General features: G+C 39.6%; 1 protein-coding gene across 4 annotated transcripts in view; it reads right to left on the reverse strand.

The window, feature by feature from the left end:
* Positions 1 to 97: 97 nt before the first annotated feature.
* Positions 98 to 16,165, reverse strand: part of LOC105832735 (transcription factor collier) — a 79,744-nt gene continuing 63,676 nt past the window's right edge. Inside the window, exons 7-14 of one of the 4 annotated variants that reach the window (XR_003626134.2) lie at positions 10,019 to 10,100; positions 8,190 to 8,322; positions 4,829 to 4,983; positions 4,625 to 4,751; positions 4,197 to 4,499; positions 3,662 to 3,940; positions 2,932 to 3,156; positions 2,030 to 2,159 (exon numbers count right to left, since the gene is read on the reverse strand). Coding sequence is in view for 2 of the 4 variants with exons in the window: in XM_012673924.3 (XP_012529378.1) it covers positions 2,047 to 2,159; positions 3,662 to 3,940; positions 4,197 to 4,499; positions 4,625 to 4,751; positions 4,829 to 4,983; positions 8,190 to 8,322; positions 10,019 to 10,100 (1,192 nt within the window). In the remaining 2 variants the exon portion in view is untranslated. Of the gene's footprint in view, positions 2,174 to 2,931; positions 3,157 to 3,661; positions 3,941 to 4,196; positions 4,500 to 4,624; positions 4,752 to 4,828; positions 4,984 to 8,189; positions 8,323 to 10,018; positions 10,101 to 16,165 lie in introns of all 4 variants that reach the window. The other 3 variants (XR_003626135.2, XM_012673924.3, XM_012673926.3) reach the window with 3 other exon arrangements.

The raw sequence follows: 16,165 nt of genomic DNA on the forward strand, positions 1-16,165 counted from the left end.
GTGGGATTAAAAATATATGATATAAAATACTTACATTAGATTGCATATGCTGCTGCTGTTGTTAAAGGTGACATAGGCAAAGAATAAAACGTAGAACTTTTCTATCATCAAGATTTTTAATTCTCAAAAAGTAAGTTTAATTTATTTCAATATACACCGACGAGTGTGTCTATACGCGCGAGTGTGCGTATTGTGTCTTCGCGTGCGTACAAGAACAACGCGTCTCATAAAAGATGACGTGACGTGATTGAACCAAGGTACAATCAATATACATATACATATACATATATATATATACACATGCATACATACATACATATACTATACATATACGCATATATATATATATATATGTATGTATGTAGGTGTATGTATATATATAATCAACATCACAAGATCACAGAGCTCTCGGCTCCGGGACGAAGAATGCACTTCCTAAAAGAAAAGTACATGCTAAGTCTCTCGATATGCAAAAAGGAACTCTTCATAATAATAACTTTTAACGGTATCTTTCGTTTTGACAAATGATACGATCTACGCTCGTAAAACTGCTGCAAAAGTTTTGGACTAACTGGGAATTTCAATCCGGTATATGCTTCGTATACTTTCGTGAGTTGTATGAGATTTGTTTCGGGCCGGCTTATCAAACGATCCAAATCAACTATACGTTTTATACAGGTCGCACGTTCGATCCAACTTTTTAACGTTTTTTTTGCCTGATTTCCTTGCCGGATACTGGTCATTTATTTAGATTTTGCTTTAAAGCGAAGAATGGAACGGATTGCAACAAATTCAATTTTTCGTCCGCGAAATGGATATGTAGACGTAAACGCGTGCATTCCTGATCGGGATCACGTTAAAAAATTGGATGGCGCCGACGTAATTATACGGATGCGCTACGTATATTCTACGTTTATTTACATCTATTTATAATAATTTTCACTCTAGAGTGACTTCAATGTCATTTCGTTGGATTCCTGGAAATAGTTTTCTTTTTGTACATCGCAACAATATTTACAGATACTGTACAAATTACGTTACACATTACGCTAACTAGGCGATATTGGTTAGTCATAAATTGTAGGGGTAGGAAGTTAAAATTTCGAAGTCGAAAATGCTCTCTAAAACTATGGTATCTGTTATTCATTAATAAGCGATATGTCCGTCGAGTGGTGTCAATTTCTTTCGATCTTTATCAGCCTCTGCAATTTAAATGATATAAAATACTTGATACCATCTTAGCTTTCTCGTTCGGTTCATGAGACTGGCTCTCAATTTACTAAATCTTTAGTTTGTCTAATATAGATTTAAAATATTTTGTGATAAATATTGCTCGTCAACAATATCAAATACAGATTATTATATTAATAATAATATCTTTTATCATAATTATTTTCAAAATAATTTTTTATCTATAAATTATAAATAATGAATCCAATATTATATATTGGATAAAAGACTAGTGTAATAGGAGTTGGCGCAAATTGTATTATAGTCACATTTCCTAATATCGATATAAATTGATCAAAATTATCATTTATAAGAATTTAATGTCAACTATAAATTATTAGAACAGTTGTAAAATAAGACAAACACAATTATTCTTCAAGTTCTTTTTAATAATTATTTGAGCCATCTTTTGACCGAACTATTAGATTTATAGAAAAACACCTTCTCGTTGTTCGATATGTATCATTTCTTAACTAATGTGATCATTGCAAGATAGTTGTTTCAAATTTTTGCACTGATTTGCCTGATTTCTTATGAAACTGTCGACTTTGACTCCGACGAAAATGATGATGCCGCATATAATCTTTTTTCCTTTTCACCGCAAAAGAAGCAAAAAGGAAAAAGGAGTGCTTAAATCGAATCCGCAAAGACAATGTACGTACGCCGATGCGATAATTATCCGATATTGTTTATGCGATTATCTGGATAATTATTTAGATGCGGTCGCATATACTAATTCGCTCTGGATCAACGTACAATATCTCCGCGGAGGCTAATGGTCCATGACATTCTCGTCGAAGCTTACATCTCGTAGCACTATTTGCCGTTTGATGAAAGCAGCGGACTGGCAGCGGCTGAGTATCCTTGGTTGCAAGTGGGCAACATAAATGGGTTCATGTTGAATGGTGATCCGACCACCTCTCCTAGTCCTGCAACATGCCCACTGTCAGTTATACATTAGTAATGAAATTATTGCTTTAAAAAATGTGACGCAAGAAATCAATGTATAAGAAACAAACGGCGAAAATATAATAACTTGACATTTTTAATAAAAAATAAAATTGTTTTAAAATAAAAGAGAATAAATCAATAATAGTGTCCTTGAAAAAAATAATGACGAGGAAAATAATTGTTAATTCTAGATGAAAATTAGAAATAATATTTCACTCCCAAGATATATTAATTTTCTTACTTTTTATTGTAAATAAATTTGTTTATTTAATATTGGAATAATATAAATTTTAAGAAATTCTGTTCGCCGTTAAAGCCTTTCATTTTCGAGCTAAACGTGTGCGATCGGCAACGAGGATTCGTGAAGCTTTCTGCTAATCCGTGCGGATAAATACAATGGGATAGTGGACAGCGTATGTTAATTCCATATGAATTGAGAGAATATATGTATAAAAAACATTCTAGCCATTTTTCTATTGTCGTGCAATATATAATACACAAACACGTATCTCATGTTAGCATTATAATTTCATTCCAACAAAATTAATTCTTACTACACAATACATTGACCATCTCGATAAAAAATGCTACAATTACAATATTCGAATTTAATAAATTAATTATAAATAAACTTTATAACATGAAAGAATATTATTAAAAAATAAGAATTTAAATTTAACTTGAAAGTTAATAATTAATAATTTGTTGATAATTTAAAATCACTATCGCGTCGTAAGTAAGTGTACGTACATTCTCAAATGCCGTCTCTCATAATTCTTTAATCGCAGTGCATAGGGTGGTTGTGATGATGGTGGTGTTGGTGGTGATGGTGGACGGTTAGCGGTTACTGGGCGGCTGTGGCGAGGTGGTGCTGTGTGGGCCAGTGCGGTGGGACTGAGGTGGTCGGTGGTCGTACTACGGGGGCGAACGCACTCCCGTCCCCGGATGTATAGAAAATGCCATATTGTTCGTGCGCTAAAACGAAAATTCCACATAAGGGAAAATCATAAGTGCGTGCATCAAAAGATAACATTAAGTAGAAGGGCATGCGTGTTGGATACATGAACGTTGTATGAACGAGTGTTGAGTTTCTTCGTTTCGAGTTGTGCCAAAGATTTCGAAAAATCCAAATCTCGAAAACATCGACGCTTTGGAGAAACATGAAGTAGACTTTGAATTCATAAAGTATATTATAATAAAAATATTTGTTTGAGCATACCTAAGTATCACAAAAAAATATAATTAAAAACTAATTTGCATTGTTGATCATTCGTATTTCTTTTATATTGCGCTATGACGTTAATAATTTATTTTAAACGATTTAAATATATGAGTATAATATATGAAGAATTGTAAAAAAAATTTGTATTGCATCTCGGCACAACTTAGATTTTGTGAATGTTGCAACGACATTGCACAGACATGGGACCGTCTGTGAGGGTAGATGGAAAGAGAAAGAGAGAGAAAGTAGGAGACTTACGCGAGGTATAGAGAGTAGGGCTGCCGGTGTACGGATTGGCGACGGAATAACTTCCGTTAGTACTGTGACTGTGTGGTGTGCTGGCTGAACTACCGCAATAACCACCGCCGGTTACGACACCACGTGGACTTGCACTGCTGCTTTGTCTATAGGCGTCGGCGCTACCGCCGACGTTAGCTCCGACACTACCACCACTGCCGCCACTACCACCGCCGCCACCACCGCCGCCGCCGCCGCCTCCGCCGTCGGCAGCAGCCCCTGTCGTCACGGAACTACCGTCTAGAAATAGAAACCTGCCCGTCAGACGAACTCGTCAGTATTTCAGGTTGTGAGTGATTGCCTAATAAATTTAACTCATCCGCGTCTTGATTGGTACAAGCCTCTACAAGGAAGAGATTACGAGGCATTTTACTATAGTATATTGTATAATAAATATCTAATCTATAAGAATAAGTATATATCTATCTACAAAATATCTATCTAATAAAGATGGTACGAGTGTCGAGTTTATGAACGTTTTAATAGAGACACATACCGTCTGTCCATTTTGCCGCACTACCATTTTCCTGCACTGTCACCGCAAGTTGCCCCGTATACGAATTAAAGGCCGTTGCCGAACTGGATGTGGGAGGTGCGGGTGCGTGCACTGAACCCGGACTTCGTGGTGCCCCCGCGATCCCCATGTTTCCACTCTTGGGCATACTATAAATGGCTTCCGCTAGATCCGCCGCCCTCTTCAGCACTATCTCCTTCGGAAGCTTTTCGGGGTCACCGGGGTGCCGCGGAACGAGTTTCTGTAACCTTTGGAAGCCGTAGTCGATCGTAGGTTCGTTTACCGCTGGAAAACACAGGAAAGATTCGTTTTCTCTTATTGCCTGATCGGACAACGTCGTAGTTTGTTTCTTTTTTCAATTATTACTCGCATAGACTTTGTCATTCGGATCGATCGTTCTTTGTACTTACAAACGTAAACAAATCTACCGGGCGCTCCTTTACAGAACTGCTTGCTTTTGTAATGTAATGTGACGTCGACGACTCCTGGTATTTGCCGCGCCGGTGCCTGCACCTTGATTGCGTGGGGTGTGATAAACTATAATAAAAAGGATAAATGCATTTTTATATTTGCCATCGTGTAAATTAGTATCAGAGAACTCGAGTATTACTGACCTCGCTCCAAACTAGCATCGAACCGAAAACTACTTGCAATCCATCGAAGAAATTTTCACCGATAATTATGACGGTGGATCCACCCGACGTCCAGCCTTCGTTAGGCGATATCGCTTTTATGCACGGCGTTTGGAGAGGTATTGGCGGATATAAACCTAGATTCATAACAAAAATATTAGTATACTTTTTGCATGTAATTTTATTGCTTACAATTAACATTTGCGTAAAACATGTGGCGCTGAAATTTCCTGTCAATTTGAAGATTAATCACATAAAGACTTAAAGTATTAACGATCAGTTCTCCCATATTATAATAAAATAGATAATATCAGAGGAAGAAAATTAAGTGTACCAAAATAAAAAGTTGTAAGTTGAGAATTAAACTAAGCGGTATCTTGGAAATAACTCGCGACTGACGAGAGGGAAGAAATAGGATATGGAAAATTATCTGAATATTCTGTTTATTCGGTTGAGGCCGAGTGGCAGATATATTTTCCGGCGTGGCAGACAAGTTTTCGAGGTCGCGGGACTCGTGAAAGTGGGAAAGAGGCGGAAAATGAAAGAGAAACTATAAAGGAGAACGACGGAAAGAGAATGATGTGGCAAGAGAAAGAGAGAGTACGAGGAAGAGGGTCGGAGAGCTCACGGAGAAGGGTTGTAACAAGAAGGAAGGGGGGGGGGGACGATCGGGCCGCTGGTGTCTCTGCTTGGAATTTATAACCCAATGATATCATTTTGTACCCCGGCGAAGCCAAGCCACCCCCGGCACCGACCCTGGGCGAAGCGGAGCCACGGCAGAGTGGCTGACATCATGGTATATTGCTCTCAGTGATGCTCAAACACTTTCCACTTCGAGTGCTTATGTGCCGTCACATCGATAAATCTCGGCGGCTTCAAAGATCGCGACATTGTTTATATCTGGACGTATTTAAAGAATATAATTTTACAATTAAACGTTGACACAGGATGTTTCTTTGTGATTATTCATTTTTGCGATTGCCTTCATAAATAGACTAATACAACAAAAAAAATTATCAATTAATAATGCGTGAAACAAAATCAGTAAATAATTTGAATGTAAATTTTGACATAAAATTATTCGTAATAAAATTTTCCAATTGGAAAGATTGAGTTGTGTTTGTCATGATTGAATTTTGTTTATCGAATAAAAGCAAAGTGGAGAGCACAGTGTTAAAGAGTTGCAAGTATGGTCCCTACGCAAATGGGGATTCCTCAGTGGGACATTGGTATTTATTGCGTTCAATGTACAAGAAAGTCGTTAAAGAGAGCCAGCCGTGTTGGCAACCATCCTGGTAGAGAATTGTCGAGCGGCGCGGTGGCAGGCCGTGGTGGAGAGGGGAAGAAGAGGGTTGAAAAGAGGGATTCAGTAGAGGAGGCCAAGGAACAAGCGTACCAACCCGGAATAAATAAAATCCTCCGCGCCACTGAATGGTAAGAGGGGTGCTGCTGCCCCCAACCCTCCCGAGTCCCTCTTTTGCCACCGAACTATCGTCGAAGTCGAAGAGCCGTTGTACTCCGACACGTTCGGCCCGATTCTCTTTGATCACTGTGAGATCGCGCGATAACTTCATTCGCCGCGATAGAGACTTGAGAAATTTACCAGAAAAACCGAGTTTTATCCCGGCGCAAAGCAAGTTTCATTATAACAATGCTCCTCAATGATTCCTCTCTTATATTCAGCCGGAATAGCGAATAATTTTTCCTTTGTTTTATTAAATTTTGGTAATTAAATTTTTGACTTGTTATTTCTTAATTATGATAAAAATAATGTTACACGAGTAGAGGACACAATTTTTGCAACAAGAGAAACAAGTTTAAAGTTTTTATAAAAGTTCTCTTTCTCTTTGTCATAAATTAAATTAAAAAAAAAGAAAGCGAAACATGAAGCCTGAAATGAAAATAGTATCGATGTTTTGTCAAATAAGCAACGCGTTATAAAACGGCGTATCGGGGAAGATAGATCGTAAGCAAGCGTTTCAAATTTCATGGACAATCAAGATTTGATTTGTACAGCAACCGAGAGAATTCGTTCACAATGACAGCAAAATCCACGAGATACCGGCGTTCTACGTTCTTCCCCTTTCTCTCGCGTTTCCTGTCTCATTGGTATGCTCGTTTCGGCGTTTCGGGGGATAGCTCGCGGGGGAGGGGGGGATTTGGAAAGAGTGGATGTGTTGGTACCTTCATTGGCGTCGCAGAGGCTCCAGGAGGGCGGCGCGAGATAGCTTAAACTTAGCATTCACAAACCAACGCACCGCGGCAACCACGGAAAGGAGGACGAGGGGGAGGAGAAAGAGAAGGGCGCGAGAACGACAGAGGAAACCGAATGAGAGGAGCAGAGATCGAGATGAGAGAAGCGGGCCAATTCCACTCTCTTTCTTTCCGTGTCTTTGCGCTCCGCGGCAGCCAACCAGGTAAAAAGAAGAAACTGACGCGGGTGGAGACGAGAACCTTGGAACCCGCGGCGTGAAGAAGAAGGGGGACAAGGCACTCGGGCGAAATTCGAGTGAGCAGAGTGGAGGGAAATAAGACCGAGGAACAAGGAGCGCGGAACGGAGCGTGGATCCTTCGTTTTCCCGCATCCCATTGATTTACATCTTGTCTTGGCATAGGTAGGAAGAAAAGACGGAGGAAGAAGCCTGGCGCGAGAGAGGAGCAAGCGGTCGAGGGGGATAGCCGCGCGATATCAGCCGTTTGTATGCGCGGCCGACGCCAAACTTTGCTGAATTGCCCTATGACTCCATATATCCCATTCTACCGGTGCGCCCTCCTGCAACTCTCTTACGATTCCGCCCCGCCACGGCTCCCGAGTCGTTATGCCGATCTCGAAGAAAACTGACCCCCATCCCTCGCCCTGGAAGGGCGCCGCGCGAGAGAAACAACACCACGCCCGCGAGCATTCGAATGGCAATGTGCCTCGAACATGAATCGCCCGGGAAGGCGATTTTGATCGACAATCCCCCGTTGAAAGCTTACGCGCGTGAATCATATTATCCGTGAAAAATCGATGCGATTGAATAAATGAGGGCGTTTAATGTGCGCACCGGGCTTTTTAATTATCGTCCGTTAATTAATTATCATATTTTCTGCGAGTGCTTTGTTAGCACGGTGAAGGCTGATTGCAATTGCTGCCGGGGAATACAGCAACTGACTGCAAAATTAAATAACGAAAAACTGCACGGAGGGCCAAATTGTTGTTTACGGACAAATCGAATTAGCGTGTAAATGCTCGTGCAATCTCGCGCATTAAATATGCAGACGATATCGATGCTCTTTGTCCCGTATAAATTATCTCTTTAACGATACTGATTAATTGATTGTATTTGTGGATCATACTTACTATTGTACTCGCCAGGATCACTGGGGTCCAAACGTTTCGCCCTGCGTCCGTGCTTGCTGTTGTTGTGGACGAACATATTGTCTGAGACCGCTAGTAATGGTCCTTCCACTCCCACTTGCGTAGATATGACCACCTGTTAGGCAAAATGGAAATTTGCCGATGTGAAAGGTGATATAAGACGATTAATATAGAAATGTCAGAAAAGTAAACGTAATAAACTAATAATAAACATATCCTCTACGCATATATTAATAAAATTTTGAGTTTTTACAAATAAAATTAAAAATAATATTTAAACTCGTTCTCCATACGTCTTAAATTAATAAATTAATATTCTATTTATCAGCATGAAATTTACATTTGACTCAAGAGCGTAGAAAAATATCGCCGCGCGATAGACGTTCCCGTGAATAATATTGTATTTCTCTCATGCGCGTCGTATACCGAGTTTAGTTCATTATATCTTCCGTGAACGAGCATGCATTTGATTTGTTGGATACTACGGCATGCAATTCATGACTTACACGTACGACGTATAACGCTGATATAATCGCGCAAGTACAAGATTATTATCTTAATATTATCATATTAGGACAGTTAGACATCCTTCTTCCTTAATACAGCATACATTATTTACGAGCTAAACAAAATTAATATTTGCTTAGTATTTACGCCGCTCTTTCCGCACGTGTTTTGGGACGCGTTGAAAAGATTTTCGCGATGAAGTCGGAAGAACGTTTATAAAATCGAGCAAGCGGTTGGAAAATGCCCGAAAGTTTTGTCCTTCGCAACTTCGCAACTTTCTCGCGTGCTAGTGATATTACTCGACGAGTAACACCGCCGCCAACTTAGAGTAAAACGACGATAACCTACTGAGCCTTCGTTGCCCCACGGCGGGCGAGATTTTTGTTGAAGACTGCACTAAAATTTTAATTCGCAACTTTCGGCAGTAAGCAATTCAGAAACAAATTCGAGAGTACGATGAGTATTTTAATTTCAGTTTGTCGTGCCGCGCGCACAAAAAGAGAAAAACTAAAAGAATAATACAAAAAGAAATGAATAACGTAAAAGACCTGAGATTTCTTTCATCGCGTTAAAGATTTTTGATAATTTATTTCTTTATTTTGTTTATTTTAGTGTTTTTAGAAAAATAAGAATAGGTGGTATATGGTTTTCCGTAAGTGAAAATGATTAATTATTGCAAAGGATAAGGAATTGAATGCGAGAGGGTGCGTTAAAAGTCCATCGCAGCGACTTTTGGATTAGGTCTACGTTATTTATTCCGAATTATTGTCTTTATTTATTTAAATAAAATTAATGATTTTTAATTAGATGTAGAATAATAATAGCAGAGTTTTGCGAATACGTGTAATTTTACGGGAAGAACAATACTCTCTGCGACGATAGGCGTCATGCGATGTTGCGGCGGAATTTTGGCGTTCTCGTCTCCGTCTGTCCGCCCCTATAATTTCGCGAATCGTGACTTGAATGACGGAAGTGTCTCGCGTAGTGTGCATTTCAGCATTGCAACACGACCTGGAACGTCTTTGAATCAAGTGGGTGGAAAGCCGGAAGCGATTAACTGTATCTCAAGCAGAGCCGTAAATCGAGTTATGTGAATCACAAGATAAATTACGTTATGAATATGACATTATTATTGTATCTGTTAGCAATGTAGGTGTGTATATCGATTTTTTAATAAATATTTTAAGTTTTAAAAGCTTAAGAATCTTAATGTGTAAGGGCAAAATCGATTATATTAAATATGAATCGTGCAAATTTATACTTAATGTAAGACTGTAAGTAAACAGCGAGCACGGACAACTTACCTGGAAGCGCCTCATGTCTCGTGGATTGCCGGCGTTCTTGAGGCAGTTTTGGTTACACTTGAGAAAGAACTTTAGGAAGAATCTGCAAAAGTATAGAAGGGACCAGAGTTAAACGGTTGACAAGGTACTTAACGCTCTTCAACGCCGGGAACTTAATTAGAACGCGAACTTGGCCGGAAAGCAAGACTGAATATTGCATAAGCCAATCGCGAGCCCCGTTCCACTCTCCTCTATTATTCAGTATTTCTCTAGATTAAACTCCCGACTACGTGCTTCTCGACCTTTAGGCCTGTGTACTGCACGAAATATGCGGTCCTCGGTCATTGTCTTGCTACAATGTCGAAAGACATTTTTGCAAAATACATTTACTATGTAATTTATTTTTTTTTAAAAAGGTATAAATTTTTTTAAAAAGGTAGAATAAATTTTTTTTCCAATTTTCTATTTTATAATTATCTTTATAAACATTTTCGGAGCGTAATATAAAAGGAAAACGAATTTGAAAACATTAAATACAAAAAAAATTTAATGTAAGATACATTGAAGTATATATAATTATCGAGAAAATGTTACTTATATTTTTCTTTATAATAATTATAAAAATAAAATAATATTAATAAATATAAGTAAAAAATATTAGTTTAGTACTTATAAGTACTTATTGCGCAGAAGTTATGCAAAATAGAATTTGGGACATAAAGATATATATATTTTCGTGAGGATTCTGCCAAAAAGCCGCCGGCTCAATTTTCATGAATTATGCAAAATGCCGAGAATATTGAATTTTAGGAATTTTTTTGAGACGCATCTCATTTATTGGTTTGCGCCTGCGGAAATGGAAGGGGTTGACTTGAGGCACGAGGAGAGTTTAGAGATCAGGTAGCTGAATGTCAGACCGAGGAGGATCGAGCGAAGGAAGCGCGCAGGAAACAATCAGGAGGACCGGAGCGACGCCGACGACGACGCGCTGGCAAGAAGGAAGGGTAGTTTTCTCTACGTAGGCTTTTTGTCCCGTGGGACGCCATTGTCATTCCCCCAAAGAGTGCGTCCATGGTATTGGGGACTTCTTGGAAAAATCAAACGCATACTTTAGAATAGCGTCCTTTTTGTCTGCACTTCTACTTTTTGTTTCTCGTGTAGGGACTGCCAAAATTGCCGAAAGATCACGATTAATAACTTCTTGATCCAGCAAACTGATCTTAATTACTCGATCTTTATCTAGCTTAATTTTTATGTCGAAAGCGTATCTCTAATGTAGTTGAAATGTAAGAGAAGGTAGAAGATATCAAATGATTTTGTCGAAAAATATCGAACAAGATTTTAGTCATAGGGTAGTTTATAAAATTTTATGAGACAATATTTTTTATTGATATTCCTTCTAAAAATATATCCAAAACTCGAAAGTGAAAAGTAAAAAACGAAACGTATCCGTCGTGGGGGTGGAGGAGAGAGGGTACAGAGAAGAGAACCTCGACTGAGGGAAGCGAAGGACGAGGGGCAAGACGACGTGAACGGGAGGGTGGAAAATTCGGCGATACGAAAAGAGAAAGGGAAAGAAACGTATCGATCTCGTGTTACACGCGTTTTCGCATCCAGTCGTGGGACTTAAGGTAGGTAGGTAGGTAGATAGGTGGTGGATACTCGACGCGAAGAGAGTGCCGGTCTAATGTCGCTTGCGTGTTTCCGCGCGCTCGCGGAGAGCCGAGCGAATTTAATTTCGTTTACTCTTAGAGAACGTTAAGATGTTATCGCGATGCTGGATGGGTATTCAAAGCATTGTACCTTGGCTTATCGCGGCCGTGGATCTTGCACTAAACACGATATCTTCGTCGCGCCTGAGGCGTCGCTCGACAACGCTGCCTCCAGTCGTTTACAGATAGGAATACCATCGACCGTACTTGCACCTACGATATTGCGAGAATGGCGCGAAGACGCCCCTTTAACGATGCCGACGACAACGGGAACGAGTCTGTAACCGCCCTCGCGAATCGAGGACGTTTCACTTTGTATCTATATTGAAATCGTGTGTCACCCGTTATTTAATAAAATGGGCCAGCGGCCGAGAACATCTGCATCCGCGCATTTGCTTCGATCAATCGATACAAATTTTTAAAAAAGTACGCTCAATCTATTCAAATATCTTGTAAATTTCAAAGCACTTTACAAATATTTACTAATCAAACATTTGCCGTGGAGAAATAACATTGAAAGAGAGAAAGTACCATAAAAATATTGGGCGATAAAGGAAAATTGTATGTCTGAATGAAAAGTCCGAGGTAATTGAAATATTTTCCGACCAGCCAGCGTTTCGCGCTCGCCGCAGCAAAAGAAATCGGGCGATCCGCTTTCAGAATTTGACGCTAACAAAATGACCCTACTTACGCGGGAGAGTTCTATGAAGAGGGAGGAAGGGCGCGCTTGGCTGGAGGAGAGATAGGCGGACTATAGATCTTCGCTTTTTTTTTTTTAACGGGATTCGTTCATCGGCAACACTAATCATTTACGACGCTCCCCCTCCCTCCCCCGTCACGCCGTCGCCGTGCCACTTTATTCCTCTTTCTTTTTTCCCTTACACGAGGTCGTTTCCTTCCGCGCGTCCTCGAAGTATTGGCTGTTAGGGACTAATGGATTGCGTTACCGACTGATTCAAATGCGAACTGGATTTCATTCCGAGCTCGATGGGGCGGCAGTATCGATGGTGTCGTAACGCGAACGCGTGCAAGAAGAAGGGCTAGTTTCTTACAGGGGATCAAATTCGATTCCGATAGTCTATTAGATTTTTCTCTTCCGTTGGCGGCCTTCGCAAGCTCGTGTCAGTCTCCTCTGGAAAAATCTATTCCGAATCGCCGCTCAGGCATCCAACAGATACGCTTATCGTTGAAACATTAGTGCGAGTTACCTGCCTTACATTCCAATTGCAAAATACTTGTGCACATATAGTATATAAATTCTTGATTGAATCAGTCTATGATAATGTTCGATATATATTTTTACATATACACCTTTTAGCTATTTTTTCATATTTTTGTTTAATTTGCTTATATAATATAGCTTGCATAATATAGCTTGCAAATTTCATTAATTTATTATTCAATAATTCGTTAAGTTTCTCCTTCTCAAATACATTCTGCGTTGTTGCAGACATACGATTTTCATTGAAAATGTTATGGAAAGAAATTGTTTTTTATTTTAATGTACCGACACCGATAATAGTTTTAAGTTAAAATTATTTAAAAGTCCTTTGACTGCTCATATTCGTTAACGAATTGACACGGAGGGAAATATACAGAGGCGATTCGATTGCGAAATCATACCTAGTCTACCCTTCGGAGCTCGCATACCTTTCCATTCCCTCGGATCAAATGGAATAAAACGAAGCAGTAGGCGGTGAAGTGAGGATTGGAGACTGCAACGGGGGACGTCAGGGGAGAATGGTGGTGGCTTGTAGTAGGAAACGTTCGTATCGTTCGCTGTGTTTCCAGTTTTACAGCGAGCAACTTTGCAACGTCGGAGCGGATGAACGAGCGCGGGTGAGGAAAAAATCAACGGTATAAATGGAAAAAAAAAACAACACTAAACATCGGAGGCCCGCGAAGGGCGAGAGTTGTATGAGCAGCAAGCGGGTAAACAGTCGAATGAATTCAATCAAACCTTGCAGTAAATCATCGGCATTCGCACGGTAGTTTTGTTTATGTTTTCCGTGTACCAATTAGCGATTTTTCTCGCCGTACCGTAACGCCAATGTTCTTTTCTCCACGGAAACCGCCGACAAAAAATAATTTTCAGGCTTCACGCGACGGACGTGATTTATAGGTATAGCTTCTCTTATCGCAATTTATATATTAATTAAAAATATATTCGTTTATGTATACGCGGAGTACCGTGTAATTAGCACGAATAATCCGAGGGAAAATGAGCGAAGAGGTTCTCCCTTTTCCTTGTTTACATGCCACCCGGTACGGCATTCGTGGGTGCCAAGTCGCAAGTAAGTACCTTCTGATCTAGTAAATATATTTCCAGCAGGGGCTGAATGGATATAGAGGGCTTACTTGGGGACTCACGCGTAATAGTTCCAAATAGGGTGGCATTACGCGTATCAGAAATCCATTTTCTCCCGCAACGGAGAATCTTTAATCATGTTTTCGGTTCTCGCTGTACGCTCCTCTTCTTCTGCCACTATAAAAGAGCCGGATATAACGTGACGAAAATTCAACGAAGAGATCCGTGAAATGAAGACGACGCCGTTCGTTTCATTGTGCTTCGCCCTTTTGTATTTCGTGCAATATATATGGAAGAACAAGAATCATTATCGAAAGATCTCGTTGTTTTTAATGGAATTAATCCGTATCCACCTTTTTGTACGTGATTCGAAAAAGATCGGAAAAGGGTCTGCTTACACGACAAAATCTTGCCGAATAGGCGTGTCTAATAGTGTGCTAATCATTGATTAATGTGACTGAATTGCCGGCTATTCCATTAATATTATGTCTTCAAATAGTGCCAAGGGATAGCTTCATTATCATTTTTTTTCTTTCTAGTATCCCAATGAGAATTCTTAACATTTTTTTATTAGAATAAAAAGTATAAATGAAACAAAATAATAAAACATTTTTCCTTTTGTTAGAATGTTAAATAATTGCAGATTAAGTATTTTGTTTAAAAGCCAAAAATAATAAAAAGATAATCATCTTCTTTGTATAAAAGCATTATATTTCTTATAATATACTTTTTAATGAAAAAGATTGAATAAAAATTTTTTTGCATTGCAAAAATTAGGATTAGTATCCGTGTTACGTAATCGGAATGGCTAGTACATTCGCAGAGTAACAGGCGCAACGCTTTCACCTCGACAACAACTTTTGTAAGCAATACCGATAATTTCCATTCGATCCGATATTTAAGCAAGAGAATGCTTGGGAGTAATCACGAGTGCATAATGCAGACGAGGAAGACGTCAATTAGTAAGAATGTGTACGAAGGTCCGTAAGGTATAGGAAACCACCTAGAGCTGTATACCCTGCATACACCTTAACCAGGGTTAGTAAGGGGTTAGCAAGGTATCAGGGGATGCTTAATGTTTAACTAGCCTCCATTACGCCCACTGCCTCCCCAGTATCCTCCCTCTCTCTTTCCACACTGCCGTCATCTGGCGTCTACCGACTCGTTCCTTCGGATTCTCTTCTCAGGAAGTATTATAGAGAGACGGCTAAGAAGGATCGCGCGTAACTATCGGTTAATACAGGAAATCATTTTCCAGGAATAAAAGCATTCTATATAACAGGAGATTATCTCATCGCTCTGATTTGAGGAACAGCGATTACAATAATAATATTACAAATTTCGATCGTGGATAACATCACAGAAGCAATTTTCAAAAAGCTCTATCTTTATTCAAGCTCTTAAAAATTAATCAAATTATTAATAAAATTTTAGTTGCATAATTGTGTGATTAAACTTTGAGAACTATGTCCCGCAAGACAAAAGGTTTCCACAATGAGTACCGATTAAACATAGATAAATTTAATTTATAGAGGACAGGCAGTGGGTCCAGGAAAGCTGGGAAAATATAACGACGTACGAAACGTTTAGTTCCGTTGGAAAGGAAGACATCATTGTTTAACATCCTCTTATCAGAATGTAAATAGTTGTTCAACCAAGAATCGGCAGTAGAATAAGTTAACGTGTGTTCACCGTTTTATGGTTCTACATAGAATTTGTTTTTCCGGGAGAAAGAGAAACGCGGCGAATAATTTTTACCGATCTAACAGCAAGGGACGGGAGTGCTACGTGTACTTTGAGTTATAATTCGGAACGCGCATATATGTACATTTCGCGTATTTGTCAGCTCGTAATTACATCTTCCCTAACCGTTCGATAGCCAATAGCGACATTACATCATTACGTAATCTTGCACTTGCCTTCAGCTGTGTTCCGAGACTGTCTTGTATCTCGTGCGAATGCCATCGTGTGTTTACGAAAGGAAATCAGGCGACCGACTACGTGTGTAAAGACGAGGGGTATCTTAACTAAATTCCTGCCGATAGGGACGATACCGTTTGCCCAAGTTCTAAGACGGCTCGAGCTAAGGCTATTCGGCAGGCATTGCCGAGGTATTGCATAATTCATACCTAAGTAATACGTCTTACT

The sequence above is a fragment of the Monomorium pharaonis genome, chromosome 1, assembly GCF_013373865.1.
Source record: "Monomorium pharaonis isolate MP-MQ-018 chromosome 1, ASM1337386v2, whole genome shotgun sequence".
In the NCBI taxonomy this organism is placed as follows: Eukaryota; Metazoa; Arthropoda; class Insecta; order Hymenoptera; family Formicidae; genus Monomorium; species Monomorium pharaonis.